The sequence below is a fragment of the Megalobrama amblycephala genome, linkage group LG12, assembly GCF_018812025.1.
Source record: "Megalobrama amblycephala isolate DHTTF-2021 linkage group LG12, ASM1881202v1, whole genome shotgun sequence".
In the NCBI taxonomy this organism is placed as follows: Eukaryota; Metazoa; Chordata; class Actinopteri; order Cypriniformes; family Xenocyprididae; genus Megalobrama; species Megalobrama amblycephala.
Window position 1 is genome coordinate 35,149,627 of NC_063055.1, and position 22,267 is coordinate 35,171,893.

General features: G+C 37.8%; 1 protein-coding gene across 1 annotated transcript; it reads right to left on the bottom strand.

Moving 5' to 3' along the window:
* Positions 1-7,243: 7,243 nt before the first annotated feature.
* LOC125279807 (beta-microseminoprotein J1-like) lies at positions 7,244-9,524 on the bottom strand. The gene is made up of 4 exons (XM_048209846.1): positions 9,319-9,524; positions 9,136-9,217; positions 8,750-8,867; positions 7,244-7,543 (listed from the first exon to the last, which is right to left on the bottom strand). The coding sequence occupies exons 1-4, from the start codon at positions 9,364-9,366 to the stop codon at positions 7,417-7,419; spliced, it is 375 nt and encodes a 124-aa protein (XP_048065803.1). The 5' UTR covers positions 9,367-9,524; the 3' UTR covers positions 7,244-7,416.
* Between the last annotated feature and the right edge of the window lie 12,743 nt (positions 9,525-22,267).

The window sequence follows — 22,267 nt, forward strand, 5'->3', positions numbered from 1 at the left end:
TCAGCTCCAGGAAGCTGAGAGAAAATATAATTCTCTCAGACATCCCAGCGAGCTCACCTGCGAGCCCTATGATTGCAGCAACCGTATTGCCTCAGCACACGGGGCTACAATGACAGGCACAGATGCAGACACCTCCTCCCTCGGAAAGAGTGTCAAATGAGAACAGAGCGTCCGAACAGAAGAGACGCTCGCAGTGAATAATAGACAAACACAAATAGACGGCGCCCTCAAGCAACATCTATGCGTTCGCTCCTCACCAGACAGAATACGCTAGAAACGTGTACATCAAGTGTCAAACCAGGGGACACGGATGAACACATTCTCCTGAACGTTTGCAGACAAAAAAGAAGTAATTTCCTACCGGAGTTTGTGAAACAATGGCACGAACAAAACAGTCCCGAAAAGACAAAAAGATGTTGACTGCTTCCTCAGGCGCTCCCTTTATACGTCACGGTTCATGACGTTTGACGTCATAGGCTGTCGCCGGCCAATAGGATTGGAGTGTTGTGATTTTTGGCATTTCGAACACGAGTCACGAGTGACGTTCCCCATAGCGCAATCAGCGCAGAGTTGAAGTTCCCTTTCGAAAGGGAACAGACAGAAGAAGATCCGTCAATGTACATTTGATCATTGTTTGTGTTCAGGTGTTCAGATGTTCAGCGGTTATGAGCGCGAGCACATGTAAAGAGTTTTCTTTCTTTCTTTCAAGCTGTATATGTTATTATACAAAGACATGCAATGATATTTGGGCTACAGGTGGCAGAAATAATGCTTGTCTCTTCTGTGTTGGTTGCAAAGTTATCTAATTATGATAATAATTTAAATATCTATTTAAATAAATAAAAATGATCTATATATATATATATATATATATATATATATATATATATATATATATATATATACAGTCCCCTCCAAAAGTATTGGAACAGTGAGGACTATTCCTTTATTTTTTCTGTAGACTGAAAACATTTGGGTTTGACATCAAACAATTTATATGAGACAAAAGATCAACATTTCAGCTTTTATTTCCAGGTATTTACATCTGGATCTGATACACAACTTAGAAGATATAACCTTTTGTTTGAACCCACCCATTTCTCATGTGACCAAAAGTATTGGAACATGTGACTGACAGGTGTGTTTTGTTGCCCTGGTGTGTCCTATTACATTGATTATTCAAACAATAAATAGCACTAAATGTCTGCACTCAGTTTCAGATTTGGGTTTTGCCTGTGCAGACTGCATTTATAGTTAGACGTGTAACCAACATGAAAACCAGAGAGCTGTCTATGGGTGAAAAACAAGCAATTGTGAAGCTGAGAGAAGATGGAAAATCAATCAGAGCCATTGCACAAACATTGACCATAGCAAGTACAACCATTTGGAATGTCCTGAAGAAGAAAGAAACCACTGGTATACTAAGTAACAGACCTCGAATGGGTAGACCAAGAAAAACATCAGCTGTTGACGACAGAAACATTGTGAGAGCTGTAAAGAAAGACCCTAAAACAACTGTTAGTGACATCAGCAACAACCTCAAGAGGGCAGGAGTGAAGGTATCACAGTCTACTGTCCGCAGAAGACTTCATGAACAAAAGTACAGAGGCTACACCAGAAGATGCAAACCTCTCATTAGCAAGAAGAATAAGAAGGCCAGGCTGGAATTTGCCAAAAACTACAGAGACAAGCCTCAAACATTCTGGGGCAAAGTTTTATGGACTGATGAGACAAAGATTAACCTCTACCAAAGTGATGGAAAGGCTAAAGTTTGGAGAAAAAAAGGATCTGCTCATGACCCCAAACATACAAGCTCATCTGTGAAACACGGTGGAGGTAATGTCATGGCTTGGGCTTGCATGGCTTCTTCTGGGACGGGCTCATTGATCTTCATTGATGATGTAACACATGATGGCAGCAGCAAAATGAACTCTGAAGTGTACAGAAACATTTTGTCTGCCAATTTACAGAAAAATGCAATCAAACTGATTGGGAGATCCTTCATCATGCAGCAAGATAATGACCCAAAACACAGTGCCAAAGCAACAAAGGAGTTCATCAGGGGCAAAAAGTGGAAGGTTTTAGACTGGTCAAGTCAATCTCCAGACTTAAACCCTATAGAGCATGCATTTTACCTGCTAAAAAAGAGACTGAAGGGAGTAACCCCCCAAAACAAACAACAACTGAAAGAGGCTGCAGTGGAAGCCTGGAAAAGCATTACAAAAGAAGAATGCAAAAGTTTGTTGATGTCAATGGGTCATAGGCTTGATGCAGTTATTGCAAGCAAAGGATTTTCAACTAAATATTAAGTCTTATTCACTTTAATCTATTTTAAGTTAATCTGTTCCAATACTTTTGGTCACATGAGAAATGGGTGGGTTCAAACAAAAGGTTATATCTTCTAAGTTGTGTATCAGATCCAGATGTAAATACCTGGAAATAAAAGCTGAAATGTTGATCTTTTGTCTCATATTAATTGTTTGATGTCAAACCCAAATGTTTTCAGTCTACATAAAGGAATAGTCCTCACTGTTCCAATACTTTTGGAGGGGACTGTGTATATATATATATATATATATATATATATATATATATATATATATATATATATATATACAGGGTGCGATTTGTAGGGGGGGACGGGGGGATTTCCCCCCTTCTGGTCTATGTATCCCTACCTCTGCTGAATTATTTTTATCCCCGGGGGGGATTTTTTTTTATGATGCTACTTTTTGTGATGCTACTCCACAAAACACCAACAGAGCATATCAAATACCAAAAAAAAATCACCAAGTAAAACACTGCGTTTATATAGAACTGTCTCTTTACGACCACAACAAACGGGACACTTTTCAGACGCGCATTCTGACTTCACCTCAGCGCCAGGCGCAAGTCAGACGATCGCGGAAAAGGTGACGACGAGGGAGCTTCAGTTGAACAACAGTGAACTGCGGTCAGATGATATGTTGTCAGGCTGTCGGTAAAACTCAGAAAAATTAACTCGACTGTCCAATCAGCCGTTATACTGTGCTCGTGGCGCGCACTCAAGAATTGCATGCGCAAATGCGCCGGCGCGCGCTACATAATTACTTTATTATAGTTTAAATTAAGCTCAAAAGAAACTATGAGCAATGACCGTCGTTGTTCTGTTGTAAATTAAAGGTGCCCTAGATTATGTTTTTAAAAGATGTAATATAAGTCTAAGGTGTCCCCTGAATGTGTCTGTGAAGTTTCAGATCAAAATACCCCGTAGATTTTTTTTAATTAATTTTTTTAACTGCCTATTTTGGGGCATCATTATAAACGCACCGATTTTATGCTGCGGCCCCTTTAAATCCCGTGGTCCACGCCCACAGAGCTCGCGCTTGCCTTGAACAGTGCCTTAACAAAGTTTACACAGCTAATATAACCCTCAAAATGGATCTTTACAAAGTGTTCGTCATGCATGCGGCATGCATGCGTCGGATTATGTGAGTATTGTATACTGTTATATTGTTTACTTCTGATTTTGAATGAGTTTGATAGTGCTCCGTGGCTAACGGCTAATACTACTCTGTTGGAGAGATTTATAAAAAATGAAGTTGTGTTTATGCATTATACAGACTGCAAGTGTTTAAAAATGAAAATAGCGATGGCTCTCTTGTCTCCGTGAATACAGTAATAACCGATGGTAACTTTAACCACATTTAACAGTACATTAGCAACATGCTAACAAAACATTTAGAAAGACAGTTTACAAATATCACTAAAAATATCATGTTATCATGGATCATGACAGTTATTATTGTTCCATCTGCCATTTTTCACTATTGTTCTTGCTTGCTTATCTAGTCTGATGATTTGGTTGTGCACATCCAGACGTTAATACTGGCTGCCCTTGTCTAATGCCTTTTATAATGTTGGAAACGTGGGCTGGCATATGCAAATATTGGGGGCGTACACCCCGACTGTTAAGTAACAGTCGGTGTTATGTTGAGATTCGCCTGTTCTTCGGAGGTCTTTTAAACAAACTCCAGTTCTGACCGCATCGCGGGCAAAATACAAACAAAACATGTGCTGCTGTGCTGAGGGAAACAGCCTACGGCTCACGCGCTTGAACGCAGCTAGAGCAGGCAGAGGTGAATGAGCAGCACTTTTGTGACATTTGAATTCTCTGCTGTAATGCGATCTCACGCGAACATATTTTCCATTTGTGCTGGTAGATTACAGCAAAACAATCCACATGCACACAAACCTCTGCTCTGGTCGCGTCTCAGGAAAACACATTGTGTTGTAGCACTGAGGAAACGAGCAACAATGATATGTCTCTGAATGACAAGAGACCGAGGCAAGAAAAGTGACACTTCCTCATATCGTATGCATACTACAGCGCAGTGATTGGATTGAATGAGCTTTATGTCATGAATATATGTCGAGAATCGCTCAAAACGGTCTACGTCAGCATGTTCGAAAGTACACGATGACGTCATATTTTGTGACGTTGCTCCGACTCGGCTTTTCAAACAGGAAGACAGAAATCGCTCTGAAAAATGCAAAAATAACTATTTTTCACTTATGAGTAACATTAATGAGTACCTTTTTTTCAATGATGTGCAGCCTATACATATCTGTTTACATCTCAAAAAAAAGTGTTTTGGGGTTTCATGACCCTTTAACTTGATTATTTGGTTAGGGTTTAAGAAGTGTACTAAAAAACTTTTTCACATGTGTCGTCAAAATGACCCACAACCTAATCGGTTTACATGTAAAGAAATCCATTTATTCACAAACTTCTCATGAGACGAGTGTTTGACATAGTATAAGAGGTGTTTGACAAATTATTCGGCAAACTACTTCCTCTCATCGCTGCTTTTTGGTGGTTTGGAGAACAATTAATCAGAGTCGCCCTCTGTCGTTTCACAGAATTATACAACGGAGGGCACGTCAAGCATAAAAGCCTCGTAGGTTTACTGAGGAGCACGCGCAGTAAGCAGGTTCATGGCGTACAGCCATGCGAATTGCGAAAGAATAAAAAAGGCTTCAACTGCACAAAGCTAAAGAGAAAGCGGAAAGTCCTATCTATGTAAACGATTTAGAAAAAGTTCCATCGATTCACAATTTATATCATCGCTACGAATCTACGATATTGTCATATGATATCACCCATCCCTAACATGCAGTAAGGTTAATGCTTCAAACACAACTAGTTGATGCATGAAAACAACACCCTGATAAAGAGGTTGACTGTCTCAAAGTATTTTGAGTATTTTGAAAATACAAAAATACTCATCTTAAATGTATTTAAATACAAATTACATTTGATTTTTTCCAAAGGCTTTAAAATACAAAATACAAAATAGTATTTTGTATTTCAAATACGTATTTTAAATACATGTATCTGAAATACTGCCCATCCCTGTGCACACATATAGAGATAATGTTAGACAACAATTGCTGTGATGGATAGGTTTAAGGGTAGGGTTAGTATAGGCAGATAGAATATACTTTGTACAGTATAAAAACCATTACGCCTACAGGAAGTCCCCCATAAAACATGGAAACCCAACATGTGTTTCACGAGAAAGTATGTATATTTATTTGGTGTACCATCCGAGGAGAGGGCTCCAAGCTCGATATTTTGGCCCGAGCTCAGAGTACTCCCCCATAACCCTGACTGTGATAGGAACCAGCAGAGAGTGAGGAGTCGGGGTGGCCGGAGGGATGCTGAAAACTGTTGAGGAACATAGGTGAGTTGGATTCGTATATATAGGCCTCCTCTCGTGCTGATTGGATAGATCATTTGAACGTGTTCCTCCTGAACTTTGTTAATAAAACTTTGTGTGAGTGTTGGTGAAGTTTCGATTACAGGGGTAAATACCTAATCGTACTTTATTTCTTAAAGGGTACACAACACAAACAGTTTTTGCCAATCTCATGTTAATCTTGAGTACCTATAGAGTAGTATTGCATCCTTCATATCTCCGAAGTGTTTTATCATATTTATAAAAGATAGATACAGCTGTACCACTTCTTTCCGAAAACAGTCGAGCTCCTGGAGGCGTGCCGTGGGCGAAGCTATAGAGTCACGAGCATAATACATCATCGCATTATCCCTGGATAACTTTTGATTCACTATGTGTTTGTGCTGTTTACATTATATGCATGTGCCGATTGCCAACAAAACAGATAATACGCAAATCCAGCGTCTAACTGGGCCTTGTTTATAAACATTCGTCACAAAAGTGCCGGAAACAAATAAACACACTTGCACAACTCTGTTGCTGCCCCGGAAAAACAAACTGCATCCATTGTTCAAAAAAAACTATCATACGTCATACGTCCAACTCATTTTTTGAAACTTTGGCCATGTTTAGCATGAGAATCCAACTCTTTAACAGTATAAATTAGTCAGAATGCAAAAAATAGTATTAGACATCTCTTATATTACGAGAAAGAATATACTTATATTCTTTCTCGAATCGATTCTAAGCTTAGTTTTCAACAGCAGCACTGCATGCTTTAGAAACAGACAGAAACATACTCTGCTTCCTTCCAATTCCTTACACACACCACTTGAATCTTCTATAAAATAATCATTCATAAAATTTGAAAAGTTTGAAGCGAACTACAAGGGTGTTTGCAGTGGTCTGTTTACATTAATTTCGCATCCTAAAAGCATTCTGAGGTGCAAATACATTCTCAGACTCAGGCGAACACACAAGCGCTCTTCTTCATGAGCATTTGAGCATGCGGATAAAAAATAGCTTAAAAATGTGAAATTAAAACTCTAAGCTCAGAAACGATTTGGGATGCATTTGGAAAATATCAGAAACGATCCACGAAACACGATGCATCGATATATTGTCCCAGCCCTAGTAATTCATTTTTGGTTGAATTAACCCTTTAAACTATGTATTCTCATGGTTTTCAAAAGTGGGGTTATAAATGTTCCTTTCACACAAAAGTTTATTGTGATGTGTAATGAGAATATTTTATTTAATCATGAAATAAACATACAAAAATCTTAATTCAATTGAGTAATTTTAACAATTCAGTTAATTAGTAAACAGTACAATCAAATCATAAACAATAAGGTAACTTCATACTTTTTCCTTATAAAATTATTTTACATTTACAGTAAAATTATCTTCCAGCATATATTGGCCTCTATATACATGGACTAGTGCTAGGTATAAACTCATTTTACAGATATAAGATGTTGTCTTATTAGCTTTATTTTAAAAAATAAGAGCTTTTTCTGTGATAAAAGTAAGAAGGAAAGCCTTGAATGCCAGACCTTTTGGTTAACAAGATTTAACCTTTTTTAGTTGTGTAATTAATTACAATTGGTAGTCCAGTTTGGATCCAAAAGCAGTTTATATTGATTTTAGTCAAAATACATACACATCACTGATTTGTATTTTCAATCATTGGAAATTATTTTCCAACAGCACCATAGGAACACCTAAAGGTGGGATCTTCTGGATGAAACACTTTAAATGTGCATGTGCTGTAATCATAATTCACAATGCACCCTTCAGTCTTGATAATCGCTCTACCCATCCTACAACAAAAAGGACATATTACTTTAGTGGAACTTTCTTGACATACAAAATGTACAAAATGCTATCCATAATCACAGAAATAAATTTCAGCTTATCCCTTATGTTTGCAAACATGAATGAATTGTGTTAAAAACACAGCACAGCACAAACTGTGATATGAATCTGTTTTAATACAAAAAAGGTGAATGCAACATGAAAAACATTTGTGAAAAAGAAGTATACTTTTAAAAAAAAGTACTTAAGGAAATAATATACTTTATATTAAATGCAATGTTTTTTATCCACTTAAGTAGGACTTAAGTAAATGTTATTTCATAATTACTTCTATAATGTCTTTGAAATGTGGTTATGTTAATGTGGTTATGTGAAATTTGTATTCATGTATTCAAATATTTTGTAACGATAAAGTTGCAATTTAAAATATATTAACTTTAAATAATATCAAACAACACACTACAGATAAAATTACAATCAAGTACTTTACCTCTGCTTTAGTTTGTTAGTCAACACATCAAAATAAGTGTACTTCTGTACAAGAAAAGATTATTGAAACATATTGATTTAAAATGTCCTTTACAGTAAGATTTTAATTTGACATTATTACAAAGTGCACTTTTTAAAAGTATACTTTAGAAACAGTCAGTCAAACAGTGTCTCTTTAAATACACTTAAGTTGTCTTTTATTTCATTATTATTATACATCTGCAAGTAGTTTTGTGAAAATATACTTTTTAGATTTAATGTAAACTACAAATGCACATTCGATATAATTAAGCGCACTTATTTTCCACAAGAGAATACTTTAACAGCGTTTATTAATCTTAGTTATTGTTACTGTTTACATATACTGATACATATTAACCATTTCAAGTTAATGTAATATGAACAATCATGAATTACCGCAATGAACATTAGAATATTTATAAATTAACATTAACCTTGACTACTAAATGCTGTAAAATATATATATATATATTTTGTAATACCAAATGCATTACCTTATGTTAATTAATTAAACCTTTTTATAGCTTGATTTTTTATTTTTTATTTTGGTAGATTATGTTCATGAATTTAATTATTATTTTTTGTTATTGTCTAAAGTTTTCTCTGTGACTGAAACTGAGGGACATATCTAAATTATTTAGTTTTAAAGAACAACATATTTGGTTTTGTTTTGACAACAATTAACATGTTAAATGATTTACGTGTCGCAGCAGTCCATCATGCTGGAGGAGCACGTGCATCTGGTGCATCTGTCGTTTGTCCAAGTACTTCCTATTGGATGCCGGGATTTATCATAGCCATCTGTACAATATTTTGCCCCTATATAAAAAATTTAAAGTAATTGTGTTAATAGTTATACACAGTTTCTTTGAAACATTTATACATTTTGATATTTTACCTAAATATTTGTTTTGCTGCAAAACAGCAGGGCAATGATTAACTGATGATGCTCTAATGAATCATGCACTTGTATTCCAAATTTTGACTTCATGTTGATTTTAAAAGGCTTTCAAATGTCTTAGTAGTGCATTAAAATATTCATTCACAATATGCAAAATATGCTATTATGTGTATGTGTTTTATTTACCTGGTTTTAGAAGTTCATGGAAACAGGCAGAATCGCTTAAAGAGACAAAGGCACAAAATACCAAAACCAGAGCCAAAGATGTCTGTAAAGAGAAAAACTAGAAACTTATAGAAAAGACTGGTATACATAAGGTAAATGTTTATGTATAAATTCTGTATTGATGAGTAGCTTTATTAAACTTACCATTTTTGTACGTTTAGCCCAGATGATGGTCCGATGAAATGCAGTCATAGCACATTGGGTCTTTTTAAACAAAACAGAAGAGGGCGGAACATCTGGCCAAACCACATGAGCACATGATCAATTTGTTTGATTACTGACTTTAACAAGATCTTTGCACTTTTGTGCAGCAAAATGCGTTTCATGTCTTCAGTGTACGTGTGATGAGCCTCTTATACCTTTATGGATGTAGAATGAGTGAAATTTATTTTTGTGAATATTTGGTGTTATTGTTGGTTGCTGAATTTGTGGTTCATTGTGAAATCGTTATCTATTTTCATTGTATTAACAGCAGGCTGTTTCACAATCACTTTCACAACAGATGTTAAGTGATATTCTTACATATTTCTCAATTTTATCATGATTGTGTCAGCCCCAAGTGATTTCCTCACTGTGTATTAACAAATGTTGAACTCTTTTTTTTTTCCCTCAGCATATTCAATAGCCAACATTATGACCTTAAACACAAGCTAGTCCAGCCAAGCCAGACCAAGAATTTTAATACTCAATATATGAAAGCAAAATTGTGGATATAGAGAAAATGTTAGATAACAAGGTAGAATGTGTCTAACAAAGGAAAATACACTACTGCAATGTGTTTTATTCATTTGCAAGCACAGAAAGTAACCCAGAGATCTTGGTGGAAAGTAAGAGCAGCTTGTACGTTCTGCAAAGTTTCTCTTCTGTGATCCACCACCATGGGTGAGGAAAATTAGGATTCAATTAAACCCTTTCTTATACAGAGTCGGTGTTCAGGGGCCAGACCTATTGGCCTTTTCACTGTATGACCATGACCATGATTTTAAATAAAGCAGGGTTCCCACGCGACTTGAAAGTACTTTCAGACAAATGAATTCAAGGCCTGGAAATACTTGAAAACAAATATTGGTCCTTGAAAGTGCTTGAATTAAATGTGAAATAATTTTTGTGAAAATTATAACATGCCCCTATTTGTCCTATAGTATATTTGTTTTGGAACATTATTTTACAATCAGTTTCCGAATGTTTTCCATTGCAGTACTTCGTCTTGCTTGTTATTAGGCAGGGTTTAGACATTTGAGCTGTGACACTTGCTGTGTCTGAAATGAACGTTCTTATAGGTGTGTGCGATTTTGATCGTGGACGATTAAAAGGTCTCCATGATCTGCTTTTGAAGAAATATTGTTGTATCGTGCTATAGTGCTTTCTGTCAGTTGCAGACCTGGTGCCTCTAATACCTAGAATATCAAAATCAACCGCAGGTGGTAGATCCTTCTCCTATTTGGCATCTAAACTCTGGAACAATCTTCCTAGCATTGTTCGGGAAGCAGACACACTCTGTCAGTTTAAATCTAGACTAAAAACGCATCTCTTTAACCTAGCATACACATAACACATTATCAATTTATATTTTCAGATCCGTTAAAGGATTATTAGGCTGCATAAATTAGGTCAGCCGGAACCGGGAACACTTCCTATAACACCAGATGTACTCGTTACATCAGAAAAAGAATGGCATCTACGCTAATATTAGTCTTTCTGTTTATCCCGAGGTTTACCGTAGTCAACCGGATCCAGGCCCTATCCAGGTGAGATCGAGGACCTGCGCCTTGACACGACCACAACGCAGCCCTGAAGTATCAGCAGAGATCGAGTCAACTAGATCATCCATTGTGAAGGCCTCATCGACACGACAGCCAGTGCCACAGTTCCTCAACAGACCGACCATACCGGCGTGATGAATACGATCCTCAACTGGACTCGACCACAACTCAGCCCTGAAGTATCAGCAGAGATCGAGTCAACTGGATCATCCATTGTGAAGGCCTCATCAACACGACAGCCAGTGCCACAGTTCCTCAACAGACCGACCATACCGGCGTGATGAATACGATCCTCAACTGGACTCGACCACAACTCAGCCCTGAAGTATCAGCAGAGATCGAGTCAACTGGATCATCCATTGTGAAGGCCTCATCGACACGACAGCCAGTGCCACAGTTCCTCAACAGACCGACCATACCGGCGTGATGAATACGATCCTCAACTGGACTCGACCACAACTCAGCCCTGAAGTATCAGCAGAGATCGAGTCAACTGGATCATCCATTGTGAAGGCCTCATCGACACGACAGCCAGTGCCACAGTTCCTCAACAGACCGACCATACCGGCGTGATGAATACGATCCTCAACTGGACTCGACCACAACTCAGCCCTGAAGTATCAGCAGAGATCGAGTCAACTGGATCATCCATTGTGAAGGCCTCATCGACACGACAGCCAGTGCCACAGTTCCTCAACAGACCGACCATACCGGCGTGATGAATACGATCCTCAACTGGACTCGACCACAACTCAGCCCTGAAGTATCAGCAGAGATCGAGTCAACTAGATCATCCATTGTGAAGGCCTCATCAACACGACAGCCAGTGCCACAGTTCCTCAACAGACCGACCATACCGGCGTGATGAATACGATCCTCAACTGGACTCGACCACAACTCAGCCCTGAAGTATCAGCAGAGATCGAGTCAACTGGATCATCCATTGTGAAGGCCTCATCGACACGACAGCCAGTGCCACAGTTCCTCAACAGACCGACCATACCGGCGTGATGAATACGATCCTCAACTGGACTCGACCACAACTCAGCCCTGAAGTATCAGCAGAGATCGAGTCAACTGGATCATCCATTGTGAAGGCCTCATCGACACGACAGCCAGTGCCACAGTTCCTCAACAGACCGACCATACCGGCGTGATGAATACGATCCTCAACTGGACTCGACCACAACTCAGCCCTGAAGTATCAGCAGAGATCAAGTCAACTGGATCATCCATTGTGAAGGCCTCATCGACACGACAGCCAGTAGCACAGTTCCTCAACAGACCGTCCATACCGGCGTGATGAATACGATCCTCAACTGGATGGAACTGAAATAAATACTTTGATTGTTGCGATCCTATCAGACTTATGATAGCAACCTGACTCGTAACAAAGCACTGTTCGCCAGAGGAGAACTGGCCCCCCGAGTAAGCCTGGTTTCTCCCAAGGTTTTTTTCTCCATTTTAACACCTATTTGCCACTTGTCTGTTTGATCTGTTTGGTTACAAACATTTGTCCAAATATGTTTCTTTGTGTTCAGCAGAACAATGAAATTCAAACAGGTTTGGAACAACTTGAGGGTGAATAAATGATGACAGAATTTTAAGTTTTGGGTGAACTATCCCTTTAAAAAGTCTGAATTGCATGATTATAAAGCCACAATTGTGTCTTATAAAATCAGAGTTGTGATATATAAATTGCAATTCTGATTTTTTTTCTCAGAAGTGCTCATTTATATCTCTCAATTCTGACTTTATTTTTTCAGAATTGCAGGCTTATACCTATAATGTATTGTATATATTTTGACTTTAAGCCACAGTTACGATCCATATAATCCTTTTATTTCACTCAATTGCAAAATGTATTTTTATAATATTCTCTCTATATTATAATGTTTTACTTAAGTAATGATTCATAAAAAATGAAAACCAGAACTAGTATGAATAATTGTTAACATTAGGGATAAGAAAGCTGCAAACGGTTTTAATATATTTCCAAAATTAATGTACTAATGATTCTGTACCTCTTCCGGGTTAAAATGGATTCAAATGCAATAGGAGGATTAAAATGTTAAGTATTGTAAGAGGTCTCTCATGACGCTCCATATGTGATGTGAATTTGATAGGTGCTTGATATAAAATAAACGGTGCATTAAAAAGTCCTTGAATCTGGTGTTCATGAAAGAGTGGGAACCCTGATAAAGAAAAGGTGGCATCATTAAGCCCATTATTTTGTACGGCTGGGAAATCAAATTTAAATTAAGCTATGAATCGTGGGACAAAAACCCTGTTGAAATTTTCCACCTCAAGTTCTGCAAAAACATCCTGGGTCTTCACAGAAATTCTCCTAGTCTGCTCCTAACTGGGCAGATTCCCTCTCCTATCTGAAATCAAGAATATAATATAATCTGAACATTCATATTATTTTTTATCTTATATTTATATCATACAGCATTCAATTTAAATATTAGACATATTTTATGTAAGCAGTAAGGTACAAGAGGCTGTGCTGTATCATGAATAAGTCACAGATGTGAAGTGGAGATGGCAGCAAAGACTGTCTTTATGAGAGCGTCAGTCAGTAGCGAAGACTTTTATATTGAAAAGACTGAATTGTTGTGAACATGAAACAAGACACAACTGACAACTGACTTTGACTAGTGCTGTCAGTCACGTCACATGAAAACCCCTTCAATGTTAAAGGATTAGTTCACTTTCAAATTAAAATTTCCTGATAATTTACTCACCCCCATGTCATCCAAGATGTTCATGTCTTTCTTTCTTCAGTCGAAAAGAAATTAAGGATTTTGATGAAAACATTCCAGGATTTTTCTCCATTTTAATTTTAATCAGAAAGTGAACTAATCCTTTAAAAGGACAAGATAACACATCAGACATTTAAACAGATTTTTTATTATGAACATAGGACTGACCTGAAGGAAAATGCTAAATCTGAATGCAGGTAATAAACTCTCTCAATCGATCTCTCTTTCACAACACCTACTTCTACATAATACAGTAAGCTTTAATGAACAATATCAATTGAAAACATACAGTTTACGTTGCTAAGAGTGGTTGCTAAGGGTGTTGTGTAGTGATACACAGAACTGTTGGGTGAAGCGGTCATAGCCGTGTGTTATCGTGAAGAAAACTGCTCTTGACCATTCAGAATCAAGGACAGGAACTAACCGTTTTATAATAGGACATATTTCAAATTCCAATACTCTGAAAACTGGCTGGAAATAGTCCAGACTAGTAAAATATGTACATGTTTATATAAAATAGCATGTCAATTAATATGAGTAAAACTATAAATGACTTACTCATCTGAAATTGTATCCTCGGCTAGATCAAGTCACTCTTCAAAATGCAAATTCATTGTCGGAAAGTTAACACATCTGTTTAGTTTCATACAGATTACATTGCAGGAGAATATTTGTTTTAACTTTGAATTGTTTTATTTAAAAGTAGACATTTCATTTTGTGTGTGGGGAGGAGGGCCAGGACCATGTGCTGGGACAAGGACTGAAGGCAGAAACAGGATCGAGGGCTGAGACAGGAGAGGACTTGTGGGCTTAGACAGAAACCCCTCTGGGTTCGGGATGGAGACAGAATCCCCCTCAGAGCTTGGGGCAGAGACTGGAGCTGATTTGGCGACTGAAGCGGAGTCTGTAGACACTGCTGAGGCGGCCATCTTGTCCGCTCCAGAAGGAAACACGATGCATTAAGAGCCGGGGTGTGAAAACTTTTGAACAGGATGAAGAAGTCCAAATTTGTCTTATTTTGTTGAAATTTTTTTTTTTTCATTTAGTACTTCCCTTCGGAAGCAACTGAAGATACTTGCAAGTTTCCCGGAAGACAAATTAAGTGCAATTTACCTTGATCTTTAAATTCAAAACATTTTCACCCCCCGACTCTTAATGCATTGTGTTTCCTTCTGGAGCATCAGTGAATGTTTGAATCTTTTTTAATAGTTGTGTTTGAGTCCTTCAGTTGTCCTCAGTGTGAAAAGATGGATCTCAAAATCATTCAGTCACTGCTGGAAAGGGTTCAAATATGCAAAAAATCCTTAAAAACTGAAGAATCTGCAGGAGCTGGAGGATTTTTCTGAAGAACAGAGCTCAGTTTAACTGCTCAGGACAAACAAGAGACTCATGAACAACCATCACAAAACAAACAAAACAGTCGTGGATCATCAGGTAACCACACACAGTATTGAGAATCAATGGTTCACATACTTATGAATGGGGTTATTTTAATAAATTCAGATATTTTTTTGTCTTGTGAATTATATGTAAACATCTTTTATGTAAAATATCTTACTCAGGACAGTACTAAATAAAAAAATAACATGCATGTTGTATGATCTCTCTTATTTTGTTAAAATTATTCACATTTTCACAGATTCTGCAAGGGGTTCACAAACCATATGCATTATGAGTGTGGTTGTGCTTATGGTGTGTCACTCTGGGACGAGTGAGTATGAGGCTGGGAGGGAAAAATCAGTATACACAATACAATTAAGTAGACTACAGACCCCTCATCTCAGGACTTCAGGAGCCTGATCGAGAAGTTACGAGCCACATCGCCTGCGACAAAGATCATTGTGTTCGGACCGCTTCCGACATACCGACGTGGACATGAAAGGTTCAGTAGATTATTTGTTTTAAATGAATGGTTGATGTCTTGGTGTAATGAACAGAAGCTGCTTTATAAATAATTGGAATCTTTTCTGGGAGCGTCCTAGGCTCTTCCGTGCTGATGGCCATAGTGAGGTTTAACAATAAACATAAAGGATCTAGAAAAAACCTAATCGTGATCAAATCAGAAATTCACAAAATTACTGAACAAAAACAATTTCTAAAGCTAGGGCTACTAAACATTAGATCACTGACACCTAAGGCGGTTATTAAATGAAATGATCACGGATAATAGTCTTGATGTAATTTGCCTTACTGAAACATGGCTTAAACCAAATGATTATTTCGGTCTTAATGAGTCTTGTCCACCTGGCTACTGTTATAAAAACAAATGCCGTCCGATTGGCCGAGGCGGTGGTTTTGCAACAATCTATAGAAATATTCTTAACGTTACTCAGAAAACAAACTACTGGTTTAATTCATTTGAAATTCTTATGCTAAATGTAACACTCTCAGATATAAGTAAAAAGTCGCTTGCTTTGGCTACCGTTTATAGACCTCCAGGGCCTTATGCTGATTTCCTAAAAGAGTTTGCAGACTTTCTCTCAGACGTGTTGGTCAACGTCGATATAGCGCTGATTGTTGGAGATTTTAACATTCATGTAGACGATACAAATGATGCGTTAGGGGCTGCGTTTACAGATTTACTAAACTCCTTTGGGGTCAAACAAAACGTCACTGGACCCACTCATCGTTTTAGTCATACATTAGATTTAATTATATCACATGGAATCAATCCAACCGATATAGAAATTCTACCACAAAGTGATGACGTCTCTGATCACTACCTGAAACTTGCGTACTGCATACTGATATTTGTCAAATTGCGCCGCGATATCGACTAGGCAGAACAATTCTCCCGACAGCTATAGATAAATTCACAAATAAACTGCCTGGCCTGTCTCAGCTGCTCATCTTACCTAAACACACAAATGATCTCGAGAAAATGACTAGCAGCATGTGCACCATTTTTACTAGTACATTAGATACTGTTGCACCGATGAGATTTAAAAAGGTTATAGAGAAAAATACTGTACCAAAAGAGAAACTCGTAATCTAGAACGCAAATGGAGACAAACTCGTTTGGAGGTCCTCAGAATCGCGTGGAAAGACAGCTTGTCCCGTTATAGAAAGACTCTAAAATCAGCCAGGGCCGAGCATCTTCGCAAACTTATAGAAAATAGTACAGTGACTAGATTAACAAATAAACAGACATCACCAGAACAAATCATTTCATTACAGTTTAGTAGTGATGACTTTATGAATTTCTTTACTGAGAAAATCGAAAGTATCAGAAATACAATTGTAAATATACCTTTGACAGAGTTTTATGATTCAACCTCAATTATCGCCCCTCAAGAACAGTTGCAGTGCTTTACAACTATAGGACAGGAAGAGTTAAATAAACTTATCACTGCGTCTAAACCAACAACATGTTTATTAGATCCAATACCCACTAAACTACTGAAAGAATTGTTACCTGTAGCAGAAAAGCCTCTTCTCAATATTATCAACTCGTCTTTATCTCTAGGTCACGTCCCAAGACCATTCAAGCTAGCAGTTATTAAGCCTCTCATTAAGAAACCACAATTAGATCCAAATGTATTTGGAAATTACAGACCCATTTCAAATCTTCCATTTATGTCTAAAATACTAGAAAATGTGGTGTCGGTCCAATTGTGCTCCTTCTTGCAAAAAAACGCTATCTATGAAAAATTTCAGTCAGGATTCATGTCTCATCATAGCACAGAAACTGCACTCGTTAAAATTACAAACAAATTACTTATAGCTTCTGACCAAGGCTGTGTCTTAATACTAGTGTTACTTGATCTCAGTGCTGCGTTCGACACTATAGATCATAAAATACTCCTAGATCGACTACAAAATTACACTGGTATTCAGGGACAGGCATTACGGTGGTTTAGGTCGTACCTATCAGACGTCACAATTTTGTCTATTTAAACGGGGAAAAATCTAAGATAACGATAGTAAACTATGGAGTACCGCAAGGATCTGTGTTAGGCCCTCTGCTATTTTCAATCTACATGCTGCCACTCGGCAATATTATAAGAAAACATGGAATTAGTTTCCACTGCTATGCCGATGATACTCAGTTATATATTTCAACACGACCAGATGAAATCTCTAAATTATCCAATCTGACAGAGTGTGTTAAAGAAGTGAAACATTGGATGACTAGTAATTTTCTTCTATTAAATTCAGATAAGACTGAAGTATTACTTATTGGGCCAAAAACCTGTACACAGAATCTTTCAGACTACAATCTGCATTTAGAAGGATATGTTACAAAAACAGCCTTCTTCCACCTCAGAAACATTGCTAAAATACGGAATATGTTATCTATTTCTGATGCAGAAAAGTTAGTTCATGCTTTCATGACGTCTCGAATAGATTACTGTAATGCATTATTAGCTTGTCCTGCTTCCTCTATAAACAAGCTACAATTAGTACAAAATGCAGCTGCTAGAGTTCTTACCAGGTCAAGAAAATATGATCATATATCACCAATTTTATCATCTCTACACTGATTACCCATTAAGTTCCGTATCGATTATAAAGTATTGCTAATGACCTATAAGGCTCTAAATGGTTTAGCTCCTGTGCACTTAACTGATCTTCTATCGCCCTACAATCCTTCACGCTCTTTAAGATCACAAAACTCTGGACTTCTGGTTGTACCTAGGATAGCTAAGTCCACTAAAGGAGGGAGAGCGTTTGCACATTTGGCTCCGAAACTCTGGAATAGCCTTCCTGATAATGTTCGGGGCTCAGACTCGCTCACCCAATTTAAATCTAGATTAAAGACGCATCTCTTTAGCCAAGAGTCCCGAGCGTCCCGAGGTAACTAGAGAGGACATCAGCTTCAGTTTGGATCCAGCCTCTTAAGAAGACCTCAGAAGACCAAGTTAAACTGCTAACAGTGTTTGTAAATTAATTGCCTAAATTATTACATTATTTGCTAACTGCATTCTTTAAATTGTGATGTTGACATGCATTCTCTGTAAAGCTGCTTTGAAACGATATGTATTGTAAAAAGGGCTATGCAAATAAATGCGAATTTAATTGAATTGAGTGTGAGTCATGCTGGCAAATGTAATGTTAATTATTAAACCAAACAAAATACAAAACTTTCAAAAACACTCAGCTATAGTCGGCACCGATGGCCTCATGGGCAGTGCACCGACATGTAGTGCCAATGCGCTTCGGGTGACCCAAGTTTGCGTCCCGGCTCATGGTCCTTTCCTGATCCCGTCCCCCTCTCTCTCTCCCACTTCGCTTCCTATCTAATCACTGTCCTATCATAATAAAGGCAAAAACGCCAAAAATAAATCTTTAAAAAAAAAAAAACCACTCAGCTATGTGATTATTTTATTGAGTGATAGACTCAGTGACACTAACTCAACCTGCTTCCCTTAGTGTGTTTTTATACGTAGAAAAGGCGAAAATTGCATTAAACCTTTTTTTTCCTGAACGATGATGTGAGCTCCTTGATTCAGCATAAATGACCTACAATGGTGACATTTTTCACAATCACGACAGAAAATCAAAATACTACTCTAACTTCACTAGCAGAAAGGCAGCACGATATAAACAAACCAGGGGTGAGTTTCCCGAAAGCATCGTTGGTGAACCATGGTCGTAAGTCCCATTGAACTCTATTGGTAACGACGGAACTTGCGACCATAGTTCGCTTTGGGAAACGCACCCCAGACTAGAACTGAACGCAGCGTGACGGCAGCTTCACATTCTCTATATCGATTCGCCTTATTCACCTCCAACGTTCTAAGGAGCTTGAGGGGTACACTTACCACTTCCGGGAATTCTCGCGTTGCGATTTCTTTTAGCGGCAATGACGCGGCACTGCTGTGTTCCCCAGTGCTCGTCACACAGGAAAAATCCAACAGTGGACAAACCTTTCACAGTTTTCCAGAGGATAAGGGGCTACGTCGAGAGTGGATAAAAAATATCAGAAGGCATCCTGGTCACTGGCATAAAGTTGGTTTGACGTCAGACGTTTGATATTCGCAAATTTAAGGACTGTCTCTAAAGTTACATCCGACATTGGTATGCACGATTCTAACTTAAATAACATTTGAAGGGAATAATTAACAGCCATAAAACCAGCTGGAAAGTGTTAATCTACATGTCAGCTATGATGCACACCTTTTATATTTTTAATATTTATTAAAATAAACTGTCAAATCATGTGTAAATATGGCTATTTTTCACTACTGTATATACGCTCATATATAAATATGCCATAATTTAATGCTCAATAACATTTGAAGGGAAGAATTAACAGCCATAAAAACAACTGTAAAGTGTTCATCTACATGTCAGCTATGATGCACTTTATATTTTTAATATTTATTAAAATAAACAGTCAAATCATATGGCAAGATTCGTAGTCCACAAAGTTTCCATTGCTGCTACTGATTGATAGTACTGTATTGGAGTCCAACTTCCGGGTTTGTGTACCCCTCGACGGCGTTCGAGTTTTCAAAATGGCCGCCAGGTGAATAAGGCGAATTTGTTGATGGCAGTCAAATCTTTTAATTCAGTAGAAAACCAGCACAGTACGGATTTTTCTCCATCTCTTGCATTCTAATTTTCACTGCTTGCCCTCCACGTGAATTTTGCGAGTCAGCAGAACCACGTGATTGCAAACAACCTATTAGGCTGCTGTCCCTTTAAGAACAAATGCATGGATCTAATATACTGTTACATATCCAATTTGATCTCAGCCATTTAGGATTACAAAGGACATAATAGACTGTTTATGTGAATACTCCACACAATGTGCATTTTGACATATTTGTGTGTGTATTTGACCTTTCAAGCACAATAAGCTGTGAAAGAGAACTGAATTCTGGATTGCATGCATTAGAGGCGGTAGAAAGATAGAATTGTGATTCATATGTATATCGACCCCCCCCCCCCCCCATCCCTAATATAATTCCTGTGTAATGGCCTGATCCCATTCAGAGCCTGATATATTTGGTGATGTTATGAATTTGACATTATTGAATATAGTGAACATGTGAGCATACATCTTAACATTCAGCTGTGATAATCTGAAGAAAACGAAAACACATCACACACACGCAAAAAAAAAAAAAATCTTTGAGCTCCTGCATCATATAAATACACACAGACATCAAGAATCTGTGTATGAATGTCAACAACAGTGACATGATTCAGGATGCAATGCATCCTGGATGCACTATACAAAACTTATCCATGGCTCCCAGTATGCATTGCAGCATGAAACATGTTACCGTTGTTGAGATTCATATGCTGATTCTTAAAGGTGCCCTAGAACTTTTTTTAAAAAGATGTAATATAAGTCTAAGGTGTCCCCTGAATGTGTCTGTGAAGTTTCAGCTCAAAATACCCCATAGATTTTTTTTAATTCATTTTTTTTAACTGCCTATTTTGGGGCATCATTATAAATGAGCCGATTCAGGGCTACTGCCCCTTTAATTCTCCTGCTCCATGCCAACGGAGCTCGCACTTGCCTTGAACAGTGCATAAACAAAGTTCACACAACTAATATAACCCTCAAATGGATCTTTACAAAGTGTTCGTCATGCATGCGGCAGATTATGTGAGTATTGTATACTGTTATATTGTTTACGTTCGATTCTGAATGAATTTGAGGCTGTGCTCCGTGGCTAACGGCTAATGCTACACTGTTGGAGAGATTTATAAAGAATGAAGTTGTGGTTATGAATTATACAGACTGCAAGTGTTTAAAAATGAAAATAGCGACGGCTCTTGTCTCCGTGAATACAGTAAGAAACGATGGTAACTTTAACCACATTTAACAGTACATTAGCAACATGCTAACGAAACATTTAGAAAGACAATTTACAAATATCACTAAAAATATCATGTTATCATGGATCATGACAGTTATTATTGCTCCATCTGCCATTTTTCGCTATTGTCCTTGCTTGCTTACCTAGTCTGTTGATTCACCTGTGCAGATCCAGACGTTCTGCCCTTGTCTAATCCCTTTCATAATGTTGGGAACATGGGCTGGCATATGCAAATATTGGGGGCGTACACCCCGACTGTTACGTAACAGTCGGTGTTATGTTGAGATTTGCCTGTTCTTTGGAGGTCTTTTAAACAAATGAGATTTATACAAGAAGGATGAAACAATGGTGTTTGAGACTCACTGTATGTCATTTCCATGTACTGAACTCTTGTTATTTGACTATGCCAAGATGAATTCAATTTTTCATTCGAGGGCACCTTTAATGTCTGCATGTCTAAAGTGATTCAGGAGTTGTGGGTCATATAATGGTAAACATTTGGCACCCTGTACTGTCATGCACTTCACTTTTTTCAGTAGGCTATTCATGTTTTGAATCTAAACAGGAGCGTAAGAATATTAAACCTAGAACAACTGCTCACAAAACTACTGCCTCCCATGCTTCCATGAATGCTGTTTTTTTATCCTCATTCACGTTCTTGAATCTTTCTTCCATCTTCAGGTTTTTCTCTTCTTCCAACCTCCGTCTCTCTTCTTCCTCTCTCTGCCTCTTCAGAGCTTCCTTGTACATCTCATTTGTACACAAGAAAAGGTTCTATATAGAACCT

Coding starts and splice junctions, on each gene's coding strand:
- LOC125279807 (XM_048209846.1), bottom strand. CDS start 9,366: ATGACTGCATTTCATCGGACCATCATCTGGGCTAAACGTACAAAAATG. Junction 9,218..9,318: donor GGGCTAAACGTACAAAAATG/GTAAGTTTAATA, acceptor TTCTCTTTACAG/ACATCTTTGGCTCTGGTTTT. Junction 7,544..8,749: donor ATGATGGACTGCTGCGACAC/GTAAATCATTTA, acceptor TTTTTGTTGTAG/GATGGGTAGAGCGATTATCA.